This window comes from Alternaria infectoria, assembly GCF_024043175.1.
Source record: "Alternaria infectoria strain BMP 0036 chromosome Unknown scaffold_22, whole genome shotgun sequence".
Taxonomy (NCBI): domain Eukaryota; kingdom Fungi; phylum Ascomycota; class Dothideomycetes; order Pleosporales; family Pleosporaceae; genus Alternaria; species Alternaria infectoria.
Window position 1 is genome coordinate 18,002 of NW_026250711.1, and position 19,778 is coordinate 37,779.

Here is a 19,778-nt window from a genome sequence, read left to right on the forward strand (position 1 = left end):
AGGCGGCCTGAACCAACAGATCTCTAGTGATATTCAGACTCATCGAGCGCCTTTTCCAGCCTTGCGATAATTCCAGGGCTAGTATCAAACATGCACTTCGCAACCGCCCCGAGTGTTGTGTGTCTCATCACAGCCATCAGGCTTGTATCAGCTGTTGATTCGCCTCTCATCACCCCACTTTGTAAGCTGCTTTAAGCCGACTATCCAACATGACTGGCTAACCGGTGGCAAATGTACAGCTTGGGATGAAGCATCAGAGAAGGCCAAGAGCTTTGTGTCTCAGCTCACTATGTCGGAGAAGATTGGCCTTGTGACCGGGAGTTATGGTAGCGGCCCGATTCTACCTTGTGTAGGCACACTCGCAGCCGTCGAACGCCTCAATTACACCGGTCTATGCATGTCCGACGGCCCGAACGGTGTCAATCGACAAGACAGCGTGAGTGTGTTTGCGTCTGGGATCACGGTGGCGGCGACTTGGGACAGGCGTCTCATGTATGAACGAGGGTACGCTCTTGGAGGGGAGTTCAGAGCGAAAGGCGTTCACGTTTTGTTAGGGTATGTCAATCCTGCGGCTCTACACTCTCAGATCCTAGACTCACAACCATGCAGACCCAGCACTGGACCTATGGGCCGCCACCCTCGAGGCGGTCGCGGCTGGGAAGGCTTTGGCCCAGATCCATATCTTGCTGGTGTCGCCATGAATGAGTCTGTTACTGGTATCGAAGCAACTGGTGTTCAGACGAGCTCAAAGCATTACATTGGGAACGAACAAGAAACCCAGCGTAACCCTAGTATCAAGAATGATGGAACAGTTATCGAAGCGATATCGGCAAACATCGACGACCGGACACTCCATGAACTCTACCTCTGGCCATTCGCCAATGCTGTCCGGGCTGGAACAGCATCAGTTATGTGCGCCTACAGTCGCTTCAACCAGACATACTCCTGTGCCAGCTCGGAAGTTCTGAACACGATTCTCAAGGACGAACTAGCCTTTCCTGGATATGTTGTGTCTGATTTTGGCGCCACGCATTCCACAGTGGATTTCGCGGAAGGAGGCCTGGACATGGAAATGCCTGGAAACGTCACTGCAGCCGGTTTCCCATGCTACTTTGGCGACAAGCTCCTTGAGGCAGTTCAGGCGAACAAAGTATCGGAAGAACGTCTCAAAGACATGGCAACAAGGGTTATGACGCCCTATTTCCGACTTCATCAAGACAAGGGCTTTCCGATGATTGATCCTGCGACCGGGCCCGTACTCTTTGTTACTCAGCTTGGACATGTCCAGGTACCTTCAATGGCAGGAATGTTCACTGAGGTTCCAGCTATAGACGTTCGCGCCGATCATGCGCGCGGCATTCGCGAGCTGGGCGCAGCCGGCACAGTGTTGCTGAAGAATGTCAATGGGACGCTGCCGTTGACAAACCAGACTAGCTTCGCTCTCTTTGGGAACGGCCTCCCAGATCCAACCATTGGATCAGCGTACGTGCCTGCAAGTGGCGAAGACGCTCCAGAGGGCTACGAGATAGGCGCCTTTGACATTGGTGGCGGATCTGGCTCTGTGCGACACACCAATCTCGTGAGCCCACTCGAAGCCATTCGAACCAAAGTGAAAGCTCTTGGTGGCCGAGTGCAACTGCTGTTCGACAACAATGAGATTGCAGGGGGGCGATTCACAACCATTTATCCAACACCCCAAGTCTGTTTGTTGTTCTTGAAGGCCTGGGCGACCGAAGGCGCCGATAGACCGGATCTTCACCTCCAGTGGAATGCTACCATGGCTGTTGAAAGCACAGCAAGGCTATGCCCAAACACTATCGTGGTAACCCATGGTCCGGGTGTAGTCTTGATGCCATGGGCGGACAACGAGAACGTGACGGCCATCTTGGCTGCACACTATCCAGGAGAAGAGATTGGAAACTCCATCACTGACGTCCTTTGGGGTACCGTTGAGCCCTCCGGCCGGTTGCCCTACTCCATTCCCAAGGACGAAGCAGATGCCGGTCCTCCGATATTAGTGGTGGCTGAGAACACAACAGATCCTGGCGCATGGACGGAAGACTTTGTCGAGGGTCAGATGATTGATTACCGATACTTTGACGCCAATTCTGGCAAAGAACCACTTTACGAGTTCGGTTACGGGCTTTCATACACCAAATTCGACATGGCACCGGGTCTGAACGTGCAACTTACGGGCGACTCGTTGAACCGGCATGTCAACAAGTCCATGGGTATAGCACCAGGAGGAATGGTCGATCTGTGGACCAACGTAGCCGTAGTGACAGTCAACGTCACTAATACAGGTGACCGAGCAGGTTCCACTGTCCCGCAACTTTATGCATCACTTCCCCAGGACACAACGCCCCCAGGCACACCTGTAAAGGTATTGAGAGGATTCAACAAACTGCATCTTCGCAAAGGCGAGACGAAACAGGCGACGTTCGAGCTCTTGAGAAGGGACCTGAGCTACTGGGACGTTCAAGAGAAAGAGTGGGTTATCCCGAGAGGGCAGATTACTCTCTTCTCAGGATTCAGCTCCAGGGACATACGAGCAAACACAACAATTTCCGTGTAGTGTCCTTTTGTAAAATAGATAAGCAGAGACCCATAGATGCGAGACATCTGTGTATCATCATGGATGTTTACTACAAACTTTGTATGCTAGACTACTAATACAATTGCTACTCTGTTGTAGTTGCTAGAAGCTGAACGTACTGAATGGCACGGGCGCAAGTTTCATGATCGGCCTTTCGTCGTTTCTCCGTATCCTCTTTGCTACCGCCATCCTCGGCAGGGTCTCGCTTGCGTTTCTCGCCCTTTTCCTCGTCTACATCATCGCTTTTATGCCAGAAGCGATGTGGCAAGGCCTCTTTGTCTGCAATCTCGGCGTCAGTGATCTCCCTTTCCTCTCTCTGCTTCTCGCTCAATCCCGCAGGTAGACACTCGAGGTCCAACGGTCCATTGTCAAGCCTGAAGAAGACCCGCTGAACAAACTTGGCTCTTGTACGCCGACGCGAAAGGTTGTGTCGTAGAGCAGACGATGAGCTAGTACTGCTGAATGGAAAGTAGCTCCCGAAGATGCTGTTATCTTGCTTGTCCTCCACCTCAAGCATCTGCCACCGTTCGTCGGCTAGTAACTTAACGAGCTCACTTTTACCCCAGTCTTCGTAGATATCGTTGGGTACATTAACGGTCAACTTCTTCAGATTCTTGAACTGGGAAGCGTAGCGAGCCCAGAAGCGCCTCCAGCCAATCATCTCGCGTTTCATGAGGGCTACCTCGGCGGGTGTAGGGCGCTTCGCTGTACGCAGCCAGCCAGAGACACCAGGAACGTCGGCGGGGTATTGGATACTGAGTTCATCAACCATGGCGGCGATGGGCGTAAGACTGAAGACGGCTTGGGTCGGAAGCAACAGTTCACGCTTGTCCGCGTTTTCCCCAACAAAGGTTTTGTAGTCGCCGAAATATAGGTTGCCGTCAATACCGGACGCAGGAGACATGTTTGTGCGTTCGCCAATGGAAATACGGATAGGGATACCGAAGCTTCGTAAGGTGGATACCATAGTCTGTATACGAGACAGAATATCTTGTTTCGGAAGCAGTGTCCGGTTGGGCTCGAGATTGGCTGGAAAGACATCGGACATGAGGGTCTCCCAAGTGAATACGGGCTTCCAGTTACACTTCTCAGCTATCCACCGCAGCGCTTCCTGGACCTCTGGCTTGGAGCTAGGGTCACTCATCGCTTGATCGTTGTTCTGCTGCGTAGTCTGGCCAAAGTGATGTCGGCGCTGCGTTACATTGATGAGATGAAATGGGTGAAGGACGATGTTTTGAAGACCGTGTATGGGCTTGATGTTGATGTTTGGATACTTCTTGGAGATGGTTTGGAGGCTCTGCAGCAGGTCCTCGAATGAAGCTCCTACGCCCTGCACAACATTATTGCCCAGCTCCATGTGATCGCGTCCGCAGTCTTCGAAGGTCTTGTCATCGAATGCCTCTTCCTCATCACGATGGTGATGCCCTTGAGTTATTCGATACGGTATGGGACCAATTACATCGCGATCGCGACGGTCCTCCATCCATGAGTATAAGCCGATTTCGACGTCTTTTATTCGTGACCACGCTGTCGCATCGGTAGAGAAAAGGGATCGGTAGGGGGCGTAATCGTGTATCCTCAGCTTCGTCATGCTGTCTGGGCAATGCTTCTGCACACCATCCACAAGACAGCAGACGCGCTGGTGGACTTCCCATTCGTTCCATGTGCTAGGCTGGATGTCAGTACTATGAGCGTTGGTGAGGACTCATGGTGGACAAAACTTACTGGAAGCCTGAGTAGCGCTCTCGTATCGCGAGCGTCTTCAGCTTGCTGCAGATTGGAAAGATGATGCTGGCGACAGAACCGCTCTTGTGCCTTCTGGACATGCGGAAGCCCTGCTTGAAGCGATAGTCGTTGTATGAGTAGCTGTACTCAATCCGAGAGTGCGCAGTATAGTCAGCCCAATTGGCAACCTCGAGCTCTTCGAGGCGGCCGAACAGCTTGGGGCAAGCAGCAGCCAGCATGCTCCACGTCCACGTCTCTTCCGGCGTCCATACGAAGTCTTTGATGGCCGAGATGTCTAAGCTCGTCAGGCATGGCAGGTTTTCCTCTATCCACTTGAAGTCGTCTATACTCGCCCAATGTGACATTGCCAGCTTATGTACGTGCCGGCGGTTCTCATCCGTGATGCTTTCCTGGAAGCTTATCCACCGTATATTACCCAGGCCCCTGTACTTCCAGTCGCCTAGTCTGATGTCGCGCACATCGTTGAGCTGTATGGGGTATTTGTAGAGGAGCTGATTGACGGTGACGCTGCTTGCCATGCCTTTGCAAAGCCTCTTCAGGCTCCAGGCAGCGTCGCGGTCGAGATAGTCCATGACACACTTGAATATGTCGTCGGGGAGTTTGAGAAGCATGCTGCTCTGGCTCGCGGCAGCTTTGGACTTGGGCTGGTTGAGTGCATCGGAAGCGACAGGGCTACAGTCACGACTTGAAGTAAAGTCGGGCATATCGGGCGAGAGATAGTCAAGGTCGTGCAGGCTGAAGAGATTCATCAAGTAGCGATCGTAGCTCATGGGTGAGAGACAGTGGAGTTGGGAAGAGAAGAGGGGACAGAGGAGCGAGGGCAGGCTGGGGCGCAGCAGTTGTACCCAAGGTAGGGAGTTGCGCGCTTAGGCAACTGACTGTTCACGTGAGTGAGCGAGTGACTGGGTGCGTGATGTGGTGAGGCGCATGGAGGTGCAGAGCCATGTGTGGGAGTATTGCGAATGTGAGAGCACGGTCGTGGAAGGCGCGATGGTGAGGCTGGCAGGCGGCGCGCGTAGCGGCGATGCGGAGAGGGTGCGGAAGTGCGGCGCCGCCAAGACACGCGTCGCTTTTCGCGCTCCGACGACTTTCTGCCTGCGCGAACCAACTGTCGCAACACCATCACCCGCCGCACTCTCACCCACGCGCCCACCCCACGCGCATTCCCACCATGGCCGACGCCCAGGTTTTCGAAGAGACATTCACCGTCACCTCCATCAACAATGAGAAATACGACCGCGTCTCCCGCATCTTTGGCACCTCGACCGACAGCCAAATCACCATGTCGCTCGACATAAACCACGAACTGTTCCCGGTCGAAGCTGGCCAGACTTTGAGCCTGGTCCTGGCAACCACATTGGCGTTGGACGGTAGTGCCAAGGGCGACAACGACTCCATGTGGAGGAGCGTCGGCAAGCAGGGTGTTACAACACTGGCCGACATGTACGACTACGTGTGCTATGGGAAGAACTACCGCATGGAGGGTGGTGACGGCGACATCATGTGAGTGAAGCTCACGCGTCCACTTTGACCCTACTGGGTGCTGACAGCAGGCAGAAAGTACTTCGCCAGCTTCGGCGGGCTGCTTCTGTACATGGAGGGCCCTCACAGGAAGCTCAGCGGGCTCAAGATCGACGACATTTACATGCTCATCAAGCACTCATAGTACTAGTGCCTTCGCCTCCACCACGATCCAAGGGAAGCAAGCATAGAATAGGCGTTTGGTAGCATTGTGTTGGTATTGGTATCATCTGGTCTAAAAGTTTCGGCACGGCGTCTGGATACCCCCAAAGGACTCGATAGATTCACTCGCCGCTCTTGCGCGAGAATATCACGTTTTCCTTCCCCTTCTCACAGTGTAGGGAACTCGAGCTTCCTGTGCAGTCGACTCACAATCTCAATGTAGTCGCGCTCGTTCTCCGTTGTCAGAATGCCGTGGCGGACCAGAAAGTCGAGCACGACCAACGCGCAGTTTGGCTTGAATTCGCCTTTCTTCATCCCTTCTTGCACTTCCTCCACACTCCACAGGTAAAACTCTTCGACCTCGTCATCGCCTGGCTTCGGGATTGTGTCTTCGGGGAGCTCGAGATCGTAGACATATTGAACTTCGGGCTGCATCAGGTTCGTCTCTCCTCCCGCCCTTTCGTCTCGAATATACCAGTATGTGACTGTGCCACACGCCTTCGCATTCGCCCGAACAAAATCCTCGTCGAGCGAAGCTTCCTCTCCACACTCCCTCACAAGACTCTCGAACGGCGACTCACCTGATGCGATGCCGCCTGCAACCGCGTTATCAAGCATGCCTCCATACGTCTGCTTTGTCCGCGCCCGTCTCGGCGTCCAAATCTTTAGTTCTCCGTCTTTCCTCGTGAATGCCGTAAGATGCACACCGTAGGTGACCACGCCGAACAGGCAACTAGCACTTCTTTCCACGTTGAACAACAGCTCCTTCCCCAGCCCATACACAGCATACAGCTCGTTCCGCCACTTGTCCAACACCTTGAAGTGGCCCGTTTGCCGCATAGCCAACAGTGTCGTTTCTACCGCCTTCGACCGCTCGTCAGCGTTGGATCCGGCTGTAAGATGGAGGATGCGAGCATCATCGTCGATTTCCCAGCCAGGCACTCCGCGGAAAACCTCGACAACGGAGGGGAGCATATAACCCAGCGCATAGTTGTAGCCCGAGACGCGCAATTGGTAATACGTATTGATGGACGCGATGTATGTTTCCGAGTTGACGTCGGGATACGGGAAGCCGTCGCATTGGTTTATGAGATCGAGGTTCGTGAGATACATTGTGGATGTATGAGGGGGTGGATGTTGTGTATGTCAGTGCAAGTGCTGCGCCAGCTGGGTGTTTGTGAACTGCGTCATACGCTTACCCACACAAGCTTGGGTGGGGGCGGGGCTTCGAAACAGCAACAACCATGTCGAGCTTCGTCCGTGCCTCCAGACGTTCTTTCCAAGGACAGACGAGATGGGTTTCGCAGACGATCCGGCAGAGTTGGCAGTTGCGATGCAATACACTTGTCAGCTGTCAAGGTTTCCAAGCGTCTCGTGCTCGTATAGTGCTGCCTGAAGCTAGCAAGTGCACAAATTCCACATCATGTTGCATCGACTTTCTCCAATCTTCTCCCAAGCACAACCTCGCCGTCATCGCTTATCTAAACTTTAGGGAGAATGGAGACCTCAACTTCCAGGATCGTTCTTGTTGTACCTAAACAGCATGTCAAAACTGTAAAGTCTGCCCTCGAGCGGGCCGGACAGTTAGATCGGAGCAGCAAAATTATCCCTGAGTTGGATGACAGAAGGGCACCAGAGGCTGTCGTAGATTCGTCTGAGCCGAGCCAAGGTGTTGATTTATCACAGTCATCTCCACCTGAAGAAGACACCAAGGCATCACCAGCAGAAGCCTTGCAGGCACCACCAAACCTTACACAGCAGTCACGCTTCCCGAGGCTCCACTTTGACGCGACCAGCGGCGAATATGTCGACCAGTCATTCTTGGAAGACAGAGCTCAGCGCGAAAACCGAAGCGTTGGAAATGAGACTTCGACCCTGGCGGCCGAGGCACCTAGTGATCGCGACAGCCATAACAGGTTTCCAACCCTGCAGTTTGATGTGGTCAGAGGAGAATATGTTGAGCCTTCTACCATGAATGCGGACGCTGATCAGGCTAGAGAGCCTGACCAGAAGCGCATGCATATCCCCACGACCATTCCGTGCCCTACGCAGATAAATGGCACAAACGAAATCCTGGATCTGGAGGGTTTGTTGTCCAAGATAACAGAAGATCTCGCACTGGGCGAAATCTCCACAGACATATCCATCTCACACCACGTCCCAAGCACGGCAGCATCGCCGCGTGCGGCTCACCAAAATCATCTTCATAAGGCTCTTGGGACCGCGCTCACCTTGCTTTTGGATCGTACATCTGAATCGCACTCACTCACGGTCGAAGCACTTGTCACAGCCTTCCCAGACGGATATTCAGTATACAAGCCCATGCTTCTTCTTCCGCACAACGCATTGTCCTCCTCACCATGGCGAACTCTTATCACCACTTACCCAGCCGACTCCGACAAGATGAAACAAGTATGGCGGGATATGGCAACATCAGTGGGCGCAACACACGTCGCCATCAACGCGCCAATACCGATATCCACATCTTCAACATCAGCATCACCATCCACCACGACCAGCGAAGAGAACATACTGCGCAGCCCATCCAATATCACACCTCTGTACGGCAACTTCGGTCCTACACCGACACCGCAAACCATCACCTCACCATCAGCAACAGACTTCGCCGACGCCCTCTGGGTGACTGCGCGCCAAAACGGTATTTGGCAAACCTGGGCGCCGCTTTACACGATGTTCAGCCGTGGCAATGTCAATGAGAAAGCAAGGATATTGAATCTCCCTTCGGTCAATGATCTGGATGTTGCGTCAACAGCCGTCGATCTTTACGCTGGAATCGGCTACTTTGCCTTCTCGTACAAGAAGAGTGGAGACAGACGGAATACAGGTATCAAACAAGTCGCTTGTTGGGAGATAAACCCATGGAGTATTGAGGGGCTACGAAGAGGCGCAGAGATGAATGGGTGGACGTGCCGGGTACTCAAAGGTGCAGACATAGCGCGACTTCGTGAAAGTCCCGCAGTGGACGATTCCTACTTCCACCAAGCGGATCTTCTCGTCTTCCAGACAAGCAACGAGAGTGCTGAGCAGGACTACGCGTTACTTCCATCGCCTAAGCCACCTGTTCGACACGTCAATCTAGGCTTGCTGCCTTCGTCCAAGCTCTCCTGGGGTGTTGCGGTTGCGATGCTTGAGAAGCAGCTTGGAGGATGGATCCATGTGCATGAGAATGTGGGCGTCAACGATGTCGAGACGAGGCGAAAGGTTGTAGAAGAGGAATTCCTGAGTCTGGTGGACAAGAGGGACGCTGAGACGAGAAGGAAGGCTGTGGTGGAACATGTGGAGAAAGTCAAGATGTACGCACCTGGTGTGGTGCACTGTGTCTTTGATGTTGTCATTGGAGGCGATATCTGAGGGCTGCGGACAGTCGTCTCTTGCCAGTACCACGAGAGGACGACTGATGTTTTGAGGTGGTCATCGACTGAAGATCTTAATCAACACTACATGGTTTTACATCGCACCCATTGTTACTTGCACATGCCATGGCATTAATGCTTGTCAAATGCACCAATTGTAAACATACTAGTAGATTTGATCAGTCTATTTATGGTATCATAGTTTCCACGCCTTATGTCTGCTAGATATGATGATATCCCTTCAGCAGCACATCGGATCAAAGCAAAACTCCACCCTGAATGCCGAAAGCAAAGGTCGCAACCTCGCTGTGAGAGTATTCCAACGCCCGCTAAAACGCAGCAAAGACCAAAACGCAAAGTTTCAAAGGATATAATACATAGATGGCAAAATTTGAAGCCGCCATGGTAGGAGAGTCGGTACCCTGCTGCCGCGTTCATTCGACCTCTGTCAGCCACCTTCGAATTCCCTCTTTCAGGGAAGAGTCGTTTTCGGTTCTTGGGTGAGAGGTCTTGGTTGTCTTTGTCGTTTTTGTATGACCACCTTCCTTAGGAGGCTGTCGACCTCCGCGCTCAGTGGCTACGTCTTTGACGACAACTTCCAACGCTTCGAACAGCACGCTCTTACAGTCAACATGCGGTACTTCGACGTGTGGAACCGCATCTGACTCCGCTCGTGTGTCGCGCCGACCCCTTCTGCTGCTTGATCGTGATGACTGGGCAGAGTTGACACGAGTCACTTCACCAGACTGGGCCAGTACACGATCCACACCGTCTATGAGGGTAGAATCGAAGTCCATGATGATTTCCTCATCGAATTTCTCAGCGAGGTGGACTTCAGTCATCATTGGAACAGCGCTGCCTGAAGTATACGGATTGCCGTAACGCGAGTGGCCGGGCGCCAAACCAGTAACGCCTGGCGTCATGGCCGAGGACTGGTAGGTAGGTGTGGGGATCAGCTTAACAAGGCGTCGTAAGCTGATGCGCTTGATCGAGAAGGAACTCGTGTCAGCGATAAGTGCAGAACATATATCCATCCAGCGTTCAAGTGGACCAGACTCCAGACTAGGTGTAGTCACGGTACTCAAAGGTGTTGGCTCCGCGCTCATTGCCCGCTTGATGTCTCGTTCAAGGTAGCGATACGGTTTGATAGCCTGAACAGCAAAGTCAGGATGAAATTGACTCAGCCACCCAGCAACGTTGACAGGTTGTTCTGGCTCTCCGTGAGGCGTCGACAGAACCGATGACTCGCCAAAGCTGGAGCCCGGTTGACTTGAAGCCGACCCGAATCCTCCCAGCATTGGAGACTGTAAAGGGGAGTCGAAGTCGGGGAGCGGGAGGTCGACATCAATAACGCCATCCTTTTCATTGACTGACAATTTTAGATGACTTTCAAAAGTCTTCTGACGCTCGGGTATCGGCCTCGCTGCAGATGCAGGGACACCAGAAGTGCCACCATTGGAGTAAACACTGAGAGTGTCTTTTTCGCCGGAGTCAGGTGCGAACGGAGAATCGACGGCATCGCTCTCGAAGACACGGTCCATAGAGAGTTCCTGTACCATGTGCTCAAGCTGCGATCGAGGGCGCTCTTGCCCACGAAAGCCCACGCCGTCATCTGTCGTTTGGAAGTACTCACTTTGGTCGGTCGAGGACGAGCGACGGCCGCTCCAAAAGTTCATGAAGCCACTCCAGCGACTAGTGTTGCTGGAATCGTTGCTGGCAAGGCTTGTCTGGCCTGTACCGCTCCGTTGCAGGGTGCTGATCAAGTTGGTGGACGCCAGACTATCACTGCTTTCTGGTCTCATATCAGGCATGGTGCCGGACGACTTTGTTCTGGGGAAGGTGAAGTGAGCGACAGGCATCGCATCTTGTGGGGTGGCTGTTGAGGTGGTTACCGTGCTGCCTGTCGTAACTGGGCCTTCCGACATGGAGGGGACGACTAAAGTGGTCCGGACTGAGTGTGCAGAGGAACGTCGCGAATGGCCGAGTGGTCGTACAGGCTCTGACGTCTCAATCAGGGCCGACTCGGAACGTTCGTCTAGAGCCTGCGTAGACGGCTGATGCACACTCTGTGGTTTCGGAGGCTGCAGAAGGATATTGGACATGCTCTGCTTACCCCTCGGTCCACGTTTTATCTGTCTCCTTAGCGATGGCTGTCTTGAGGGCGGCATGTTGGTCGGAGGCGACTGTGAGTAAGCACGCAGGGACGCCGAAGTGCCAGGGCGCGCGTACGTGCTGTCGCCCATGGCAGACGCGTTGGGTGGTAGAAAAGCAGCCAGTAGAAAGATGAGTCTCCGAGCAGCCATCTTGTCCGGGGAAACAATGACAGTGCGACTCGGGATGGTGAGGTTCTCTCCAGCAGTTGCTTTCTGTAGTTCGCGGTGACGCTTGCGGTGCCACCTGGGGCCCAGGATGTTGAGCCATTCAGTGTGGTTACCGAGGAAAGCAGTCAGCAAGTTGAAGAAGAAGAAGTTCTGTTCTCGTCGACCTGCCCAGCGACCAAGCCATCTGGCCTCCTCGCGCCACACGCCCCACTTGCCTTGACCTGTCATTACGCGGGGAATTCTCATGCCGCTTACGACGCGATTGCCGGTCAGCTCCGCTGCGTCTCGTATCTCTTTGTCCATCATGAGGGCGTTCGGCGGCAATCGTAGGGCTCGTCGACTGGCCTGCAGAGAGGAGTCTCGGAGACTCGTCCGCGAAGGCTGGTTTCTCTGGTGGTGGGCTACAGGTGTGGCCATGCCATCTGGCGATTTCGGCGCCTTGAACTGAGCCAGTATGCGCTCCTGGACCACGTGTTGGAGGCTGCTTAGAGCGCGCATGATGACATCCCAGTGCTGGCCTACGACATCAACGCGGTCATCGACGTCACTACACAGCGACGAAGATAGGAGTGATTCAACGCCCAGGTTAGAGTCGATGAAGGCCCATCCTGCGCGGCGATCCGAGTCCAGGGACGAACCAAGAGAATCCTGTCCAGGGGCAGAGGTCGAAAGGTGTCCAGGAGTCCTGGTATTGGCACTCCGAGATGAAGGTCTCAGGCTCGGCGACGTGTTCGATATGGGCAGGTGGAGGATAATGGTGATGGCATACATGGGGCTCTTTCGCACGTGTGACGGGTATGGCGGCTTAGGGGCACCTGGCTTGACGTTCGTGGACGGAAAAGGGAACCCATTGCCTTTCGGCAGTGAGCTCTGCGGTGTCGGCGTGCGGTCTTCGTGATCCTCGTCCGGCATGGTGACGGAGAACAAGCGTGTGATGAAGATGGTCCGTCGCTTGGGCTCTCTCGGTATGCTTTCGGACGAGTCGGCGCGGGGCATGTCGGTCGGGAGGTTGGCGGGAGTGAAGGATTTGGCGAGATGGCTTCGGCGGCGGAGGCCCTCAGCGCGGCCCAGGGAGCTTGTCGCATCCTGGACGCTGGTGCTCAGTATGGAGGCATCGGCGGGCTTGGTGTCGAGGGGCACGATGTGGATCTTGTTGGAGTTGCCGCGGTAGTTCATGGCGAGGTTGCCGAACATGCAGTCGAGGCAGATGTTGGCCAGGTCGGTCGACTCCTTGGCCCGCGCCTGGGCTTTGGCCTGGACCTGGGCGTGCTCGTCGATGTTGGGCATGGACGAGATGGAGCTGCCGCGGGTGCGTATGCGCGTGAAGCCGGCGACCGTGGGCGAGCGCGGCGGCGGCGTGGGCTCTGTGGCGAGGGAGGAGCGACGGGCATGCAGACCGCCAAACGTCGGCCCTGCTGTGCCTGCAGCGCGCGCGCGTGTCGTGGGCGAGGCGGGCGAGGTGTTGAGGTCGGCGCGCGGCGGGGCGGGCTTGGAGTCGAACAGGATGGCCTTGGGCATCTGGGGCGTCTCATCCTGGGCGATGATGATGCGGCAGTCGCGCGGGTAGTCGAGGTCGATCTCCGGCAGAGGCCCGTCGTGGGCGCTGCCGGGCGTCAGGGGCGCGGCGTGGAGGGGATAGGGCTGGCCCTCGGGGTGGTAGAGGGTGCTGGTCTCGGGGTACAGCAGATGGCGCGTGTGGCTCTCCTCGGTCGCCGAGTCGAGCACCGTGGGCGGCGGCGCGTGGGCGGCGCTGGAGCCTTTGCGGCTGCTGAAGAGGTGTCCGATCATGTCGAGAGGGCGCATTCCGCCATGGAAGCGCGCCCAGTCTTAGGAGTGCGAGGGTGAGGCGTCGATATTATGGCGGGCTCGAGCAGTGCGGCGTGCTGGTTGACCCATGGCAGTCTTCTAGGTAGCAATTCCACTGCACTGCTACAGGTAATGCGGGGCAATGAGGGCTGCGACAACAAAGAGAAGCGTGTCGCGTGGGCCGTGTTAGTGAGGGGAGCGCGCGTAGCCTAGTGCAGAGCTGCCGCTGCTTAGTTATAGAAGGGCGGTGAGCGGCCTCTGCTACTATCGTGAAAGGATCGACTCACGACGCACATCACCGCTGCACGTCACCCCTCCACCACAGGCCCACCCAAGATTCCTCGACATCACACGTCCCCCAAGTGGGACAGCCAGCTCTCACTTCGACGCGGTGATAGGACTCAGGCGGGAGAAAGAGCTCCATCGTCCTCCGTCATCACAGTGCTACACGCCCGCCGACGGCCATCAGCGCCTGTGGCTGCGGATCTCCCGGGGTACCCCAGATCACGGCATGCACGTCTTTCTAAACCGTCCTGGTGCAATCCGCCGCCTCGCTTTGACAGGCTGACGCACGCCAACCCGCACTTTCGATATCAACAACTTGCTCCGCGTCGGACCACCTCCGCGGGTGATTGTCGTCGGGGCGGAAGGGACTTGCCTTGTTTTCTCATTGGAACATGAGATTGCCCAGCAAACGGTAATCTCTGTCAACACTGCCTTACTGGACAATCAACGCGCTCTTATCGAGATCGTGTAACCGTGCCCGCGTATGTGCATTTGCATTGAGGGATCTTGATGTTGATAACACATTCAGACATCTCAAGATGGTCACCCACCTGCCCATGTACTGATCAGGCTCATGCATTGCAATTGCTATTTCTATGCATCTATACTTGACCACATGCTTCTATATCCAAAGCATTCTTCCGGTTTCCATCACAGTGGTATGATGTCCGCCTTCCGCGATACGCGTCGTTTGTCCAGCTGGGAAGAGATCGACACATGTTGGTGTCTTCGGAACAACGTGATGCGACGTTCCGAGCCTCCTTCTACTGCTGGATTACCCGCCGGTATCGGGTGACGATCGTGGAATCTATCCGTATAGATATAGGTGCATAGTGAGGCGATCTAGGAGATCTTGATGCTCTTGAATCCAACGAAGTAATACCGGGCGTTTAGGGCGCGACCAGAAGCCCCGAGCCGGACTTCGACATGTCTCAGATGATCCACACCGCTTGTCGTACTGGGTAGCATCGCCTCGACTCGGATAGCCATCACGAGGTTGTCAAGCTACACTCTAACAGTTCAAGCAAGTCAATTACAACACCAGCTCCAACCCACGGCGTTGGACCATATTACTAGCTGAGTTGTGTAGGGGCGGAAGCCACCGCTCCAGCTCACACCGCCTAGCCGCCGGCATCACTTCATCTTCTCCTCTATGGAATGTCGGACATCGGGTCGCAAGGACAAACCGACCAACGTGACGAGCCGACGATGCAAACTCCCGCAAATGCCGTCACTACATTGCCTAAACTAGATCTCCTCTACATAAGAAAAAGAAAAATAGTGTAGAGACTACTACATCACAATGATAACATGTGAAGTAGGTAACCTGACGTTAATATAGGCTCTAAGACGTCCAGTTCTTTTCTGGATTGACGCGGACCGGTGTCACTGCTGCGTCAATATTGCGGATAAAAGTAGTCCTGCAGCGATCATTTGAACATACAGGTAAAGTACATAAACCGAACAGCACGGGACAATTCTTCACGCGCTCAGCCTTAGGTAGCCTCTCAAGCTCGGCGTTTTTCTCCTTCAACGATGCCTTACCGAGCGATAACTCTGTCCGCCCTTTCACAACTAGTAGCCTCGCCAATGTGTCTCTACAATATGTCTCTCCACAAAGTGACTTCTCCAACCGCCAAACCTTCTCACCTCACTCTCACAATCTCTCACGAAACATCTGTCGTGTTTTTTCATGTCGGCATGCCACACCACACTGTCGCGCCTCAGACAGACCCTGCATTTTTCACAGCCGACTGGAAACTCGTGTTGATGACGTTCCAGCTGGTAGCGATTGGGAAACCATTGATTACAGACGGTGCATTGTTCGCGGTCGAGGTTCGGCTGGGCTGAAAACGAATAAGTACCCGTGGGTGTATTGACTGAGATCTCTGCCATCGAGAGAGCATGGGTGTCGCTCGAGACCTCGAGCACTTGAACAACGGACTGTGCGAGGTTGTTTGATTGAGCATTGGAGATGTAGCCGCTGCCATAATTCGAGTAAGGTACCAGAGCCCTGCCAGGGTCGGAACGTGCGAGTAGATTGTCGTCGTCTGGAAAATGAGCATGGAGATGACGAGCGCGGGTGCCGATGTGACGATGTCCGCTACTGGCAGAATCACTGTTATAGGCGTATGCTCGTGTAGTAGAGCGGTGTCGCGCGCATCGGGTTCCAGTGCCTCTAGCCCGTTCACCGCACCAGCAGAGTGGCATGTTGAATCGACTCGAATTGTGGAAGGCTGGATCAGACAGAAGGTAGTTTCGGGCAGCGAAACTAGATCATTATACAGCCTTCTGAAAAATTTGAAAACCACCAGGCTGCATACACGAGTGGTCTTGATGGCGTGCAGGTTCACCGGATGAGACAGGCCCAATGGCAGACGGGGCGGCAGGGAATAGCCAATGGATGAGAAGGGGGTAATTCATATTGACAGTGAGATAGTAGATAAAAACGGTCTCCTCACCGGTTTGCAAAGGGATAAGATCAGGCAACGTGGCTGCTGATTTTGTAGTCCAGCCTTGTGTGATATCGAGATATGGCTGATGTGTTAGCGGTGGGAAGCTTCGAGGACTGTATATAGCAGCAGCATAGGTGAATGAGTAATTGAATCAGAATTTACAACTTGGAATTCTAGAAATCGGTTGAAGCTGTAAATACACGATGTCGTTTTTCTTTTGGTGATGGACTGGGTTGTTCCTCTGGGAGCTTGGAGCGGTGTTGATTCCGGGAATTCGTACATGCCGCAGCTTTCGCCCGATTGCGATTTTCCGCACAGGAATGACGAACAGAGAGTGTCGTTGAAGCACGAAGTTGTGGTGCTCTCCTAGATAAGTAGCAACCTTGGAAGATTGTAGAGGAAGGTGTAGGCACGTGCCCAGGCGACGAGCAACTGAGCGGCGCTAGCGGGGAAGTTCTTGGCGCTCTACGAATTTCAAGAGATGGAGCTCTAGCTACGCGACCAACTTTAGCAACTCCGCGCAAGATACTTAACGATACCCTCACCCGTAGCGCATACCTCAAACCACCTTTTAACCCCAATATACACCACACACTACCGCCAACATGAGGTTAACAACAGACCTCATCAACAATTCCCTGTCCTTCATCAACTGTCTCACGGAGCGTGAACTCGATCTGCGAGGTGCGTTGAAAAGAGCAGATGCTACACTTGAGAGCTGAGTTGATATCAATATCGTATAATCTAGGTCACAAGATTTCCGCGATTGAGAACATGGGAGCAGCGCGAGTAAGTTGCATCATTGCTCCGAAGATGGATCGCAATATTGACAAGATGGCAGGACAACGACGCCATAGATCTCACCGACAACGACATCGCACAGCTCGGCAACTTCCCACTTCAACCCCGTCTCCGAACGCTCTTCCTCGCGCAAAACCGCATCTCCAACATCCAACCCAACCTATCGTCGAGCATACCAAACCTGCGCACACTCGTCCTCACCAAGAACAGGATCGCAGAGCTGGCCGACTTGGATCCGCTGGAGGGTTTCAAGCAACTGGTATACCTGTCACTGATGGGAAACCCTGTCACAAGCAAAGAGGTATGTGTCTGACCTTGCTGAGCCATGAACGTTTGAGCCTAATGGTGCAAGCAAACTTGAGCCTGGGGATCGGAAACGGTGCAGGGTGAGCCACTCGTTGCGATTTGGCCGGCTCAGGATCGCATGATGGAGGCTATCATGCGCAGCATGCTAACATCACATAGAACTACCGGTATTGGGTCATCTGGCGCTGTCCGACTGTGCGCTTCCTAGACTTCAGCAAGGTGCGGGATATTGAGCGAAAGAAGGCCAAGGAACTGTTCGGAACTGTCGAGGAGCCTACAGAACTTGCAAACCAGGTTCGTACCACGACCGTCTCTATGTTTCATCTGACTAAATCTCCTAGATCTCGAGCAACAAGTCCAAGGGCTTCGTTGTCCCCTCGTACGCGAACGGTGCCGACTCGGGCAAAGAGCGCATCTACACCGACGAAGAGAAGAAGCGCATGCGCGCTGCCATCCTCAATGCAAGCAGCTTGGCCGAGATGGCGAGGCTGGAGAAGGACTTTGCGGAAGGTCGGATACCAGCACATATCCTCGAAGGAGGAGAACCCATGGAGACATAGGCGCTGTACTGTCCTGGAAGCTTGACGAGGATAAACACGCACGCACGATGACGGGTATCACATCTCACGACTGTGCAAGGCCCTGCGCATGCATGAGCAAGAGGAGGCACGCAAGGACGGTAACGCACGGGAGGATTCTGCACGCACTGCATGACGTGAGGCTTCGAAGGAACGCGCCAGCGTGCAATGGTTATAGGGAAGGCCTGGTGATACCACAAGAGTGATCAGAGCACGACACTGAAGCGCTTGAGTCGGAAGTAGATTGATCTGTAAGAATTGAAACAGACTGCTTTGCGCCAGAAGGCGTTTCCCACCCATGGTATCGTAGTAATGTACTCAGAACGCCGTGATGCCGTGTACCATCGTATCTCGAGCCTACATGATCCTGCCGTCCCGACGAGACATGTCCTGATGCCTTCCTTGTTACCACCCTCTTCCCCTGCCACCGCGTCCTCCTCTGCCACCACCGCCTTGATGACCCTGCTGGAAACCTCCGCCTTGCTGGCCTCCAGGTCCACCGGGGAAGCCACCCATGCCCTGACCTGCCATCTGCATAAAGGACGCAAAGTCCATCTGACTGGGATCCATGCCTTGCTGCATCATCTCTTGCATCATCATCTGCATTTGCTGTTCGTTCATGCCTCCAGGTCCCATAGCACCGCCGCCGCCGCCACCACCGCCGCCGCCTCCTCCCGGGCCTGTCGGCGGCGCACCACCCGGCCCCCCATTGCCCTGCGGACCACCGCCCATGCCAGGCATTCCGGGCATACCAGGCATCGGCGCGCCACCCATCATAGCCTGCATTTGGGCCATGTCGTTCTTCTGACCCTGCAGCGTGTTGGCCATACTGACTTGTCTTTGGCGATACAACTCCCACGTGAACTCGTCGAAGCCGTAGTTGAAGTAGTCCGACTGGTCTTCGCCAGGTCGACGCCAGATCTTCTGCTCTTCCGCTAAATCGGCATCGATGTCTACGCTGAGAATCTCTTTGCCTTGTGGTGGGTAGACGGGGTTCCCGTTGACATCGATGGTCGAGGTGCGCTGCGCGGGGAAGGCTGTGCCTGAGAGGGCTGAGGCGGACAGTTGAGGGACAGTGCCGCCAGTTGTGGGAACGGTCTTTGGGGGTACTTGTTGCGAGGGTGTGGTCGAAGAGGTGGGCGGCGCTTCAATCTTTATGGCTTTGGATTCTTGGGGTGCTTGCGCGCTGGACCGACGTGTCAGTAGCTGTAGTGATGACAGGAATCTGAAGCTCGGAGCTCAATAGAAGCTTACGCTGTGGGTTTGGCGGGTGCTGGCGCCTTCTCAATGATAATGTCGATGTCCTACAGCTTCGTTAGAACTGACGCAAGCTGTTTGTGGGGTTCTTGTGCGGCATACCGAGTCGCTGTCTTCCTCATCGCCCGACTCTTCGTCCATTGGCTCATCACCGCTGGAGTTGTCCTCTTCTTTCTTTGCCTCGTTGGTCTGCTGCGCGGCTGTCTCGTCGCCATACAGATCGTCGTCGGATTCGTCTGCCATGGCGTCGTTCTTTCCGGTCCACCAGCTAAATGGCGCGCCCGTAGTAAGTGAGCCCTCCCAAGGGATTACTGTGTATCCAACTCTTTCTAGTGCCTGCACAATTGCTCGCGCTCGCGCAAGCCTCTGTTTCGTCTTTCTGCGGGTGTTTGGGTTGCCACGAAATTCGCGTGTGGGATCCGCTTGCTATACGGCTTTTGTAGTGACGAAGCCGTGGGTAGTAAACGTGAGCTTCTTTGAGTTGCTGGATGAGGGAATGATTAGCCGAGTAGACTGCACGCGTTTGGGCCTGTGCTGTTGCTGGCGCGCCGCCAAACAGACGCAGGCAT

The 19,778-nt window shown here is 54.5% G+C and overlaps 8 protein-coding genes across 8 annotated transcripts; 4 read left to right on the top strand and 4 right to left on the bottom strand.

The window, feature by feature from the left end:
* Positions 1 to 289: 289 nt before the first annotated feature.
* J4E92_009193 (uncharacterized protein) lies at positions 290 to 2,575 on the top strand (the record flags this gene model as incomplete). The annotated part of the gene is made up of 1 exon (XM_051500542.1): positions 290 to 2,575. The coding sequence occupies one exon, from the start codon at positions 290 to 292 to the stop codon at positions 2,573 to 2,575; it is 2,286 nt and encodes a 761-aa protein (XP_051349114.1).
* A 106-nt stretch (positions 2,576 to 2,681) lies between these two features.
* Positions 2,682 to 5,112, bottom strand: J4E92_009194 (uncharacterized protein; the record flags this gene model as incomplete). The annotated part of the gene is made up of 2 exons (XM_051500543.1): positions 2,682 to 4,263; positions 4,322 to 5,112. 2 exons carry the CDS (start codon positions 5,110 to 5,112, stop codon positions 2,682 to 2,684), a joined length of 2,373 nt encoding a protein of 790 aa, XP_051349115.1.
* A 401-nt stretch (positions 5,113 to 5,513) lies between these two features.
* J4E92_009195 (uncharacterized protein) lies at positions 5,514 to 6,008 on the top strand (the record flags this gene model as incomplete). The annotated part of the gene is made up of 2 exons (XM_051500544.1): positions 5,514 to 5,845; positions 5,900 to 6,008. The coding sequence occupies 2 exons, from the start codon at positions 5,514 to 5,516 to the stop codon at positions 6,006 to 6,008; spliced, it is 441 nt and encodes a 146-aa protein (XP_051349116.1).
* A 185-nt stretch (positions 6,009 to 6,193) lies between these two features.
* Positions 6,194 to 7,138, bottom strand: J4E92_009196 (uncharacterized protein; the record flags this gene model as incomplete). Its single annotated transcript, XM_051500545.1, has 1 exon — positions 6,194 to 7,138. One exon carries the CDS (start codon positions 7,136 to 7,138, stop codon positions 6,194 to 6,196), a length of 945 nt encoding a protein of 314 aa, XP_051349117.1.
* A 384-nt stretch (positions 7,139 to 7,522) lies between these two features.
* On the top strand, positions 7,523 to 9,397 carry J4E92_009197 (uncharacterized protein; the record flags this gene model as incomplete). The annotated part of the gene is made up of 1 exon (XM_051500546.1): positions 7,523 to 9,397. One exon carries the CDS (start codon positions 7,523 to 7,525, stop codon positions 9,395 to 9,397), a length of 1,875 nt encoding a protein of 624 aa, XP_051349118.1.
* A 436-nt stretch (positions 9,398 to 9,833) lies between these two features.
* Positions 9,834 to 13,508, bottom strand: J4E92_009198 (uncharacterized protein; the record flags this gene model as incomplete). The annotated part of the gene is made up of 1 exon (XM_051500547.1): positions 9,834 to 13,508. The coding sequence occupies one exon, from the start codon at positions 13,506 to 13,508 to the stop codon at positions 9,834 to 9,836; it is 3,675 nt and encodes a 1,224-aa protein (XP_051349119.1).
* Positions 13,509 to 16,872: 3,364 nt separating this feature from the next.
* Positions 16,873 to 17,934, top strand: J4E92_009199 (uncharacterized protein; the record flags this gene model as incomplete). Its single annotated transcript, XM_051500548.1, has 5 exons — positions 16,873 to 16,951; positions 17,016 to 17,056; positions 17,109 to 17,369; positions 17,534 to 17,668; positions 17,716 to 17,934. 5 exons carry the CDS (start codon positions 16,873 to 16,875, stop codon positions 17,932 to 17,934), a joined length of 735 nt encoding a protein of 244 aa, XP_051349120.1.
* A 423-nt stretch (positions 17,935 to 18,357) lies between these two features.
* Positions 18,358 to 19,452, bottom strand: J4E92_009200 (uncharacterized protein; the record flags this gene model as incomplete). The annotated part of the gene is made up of 3 exons (XM_051500549.1): positions 18,358 to 19,138; positions 19,207 to 19,256; positions 19,312 to 19,452. The coding sequence occupies 3 exons, from the start codon at positions 19,450 to 19,452 to the stop codon at positions 18,358 to 18,360; spliced, it is 972 nt and encodes a 323-aa protein (XP_051349121.1).
* Positions 19,453 to 19,778: the final 326 nt, after the last annotated feature.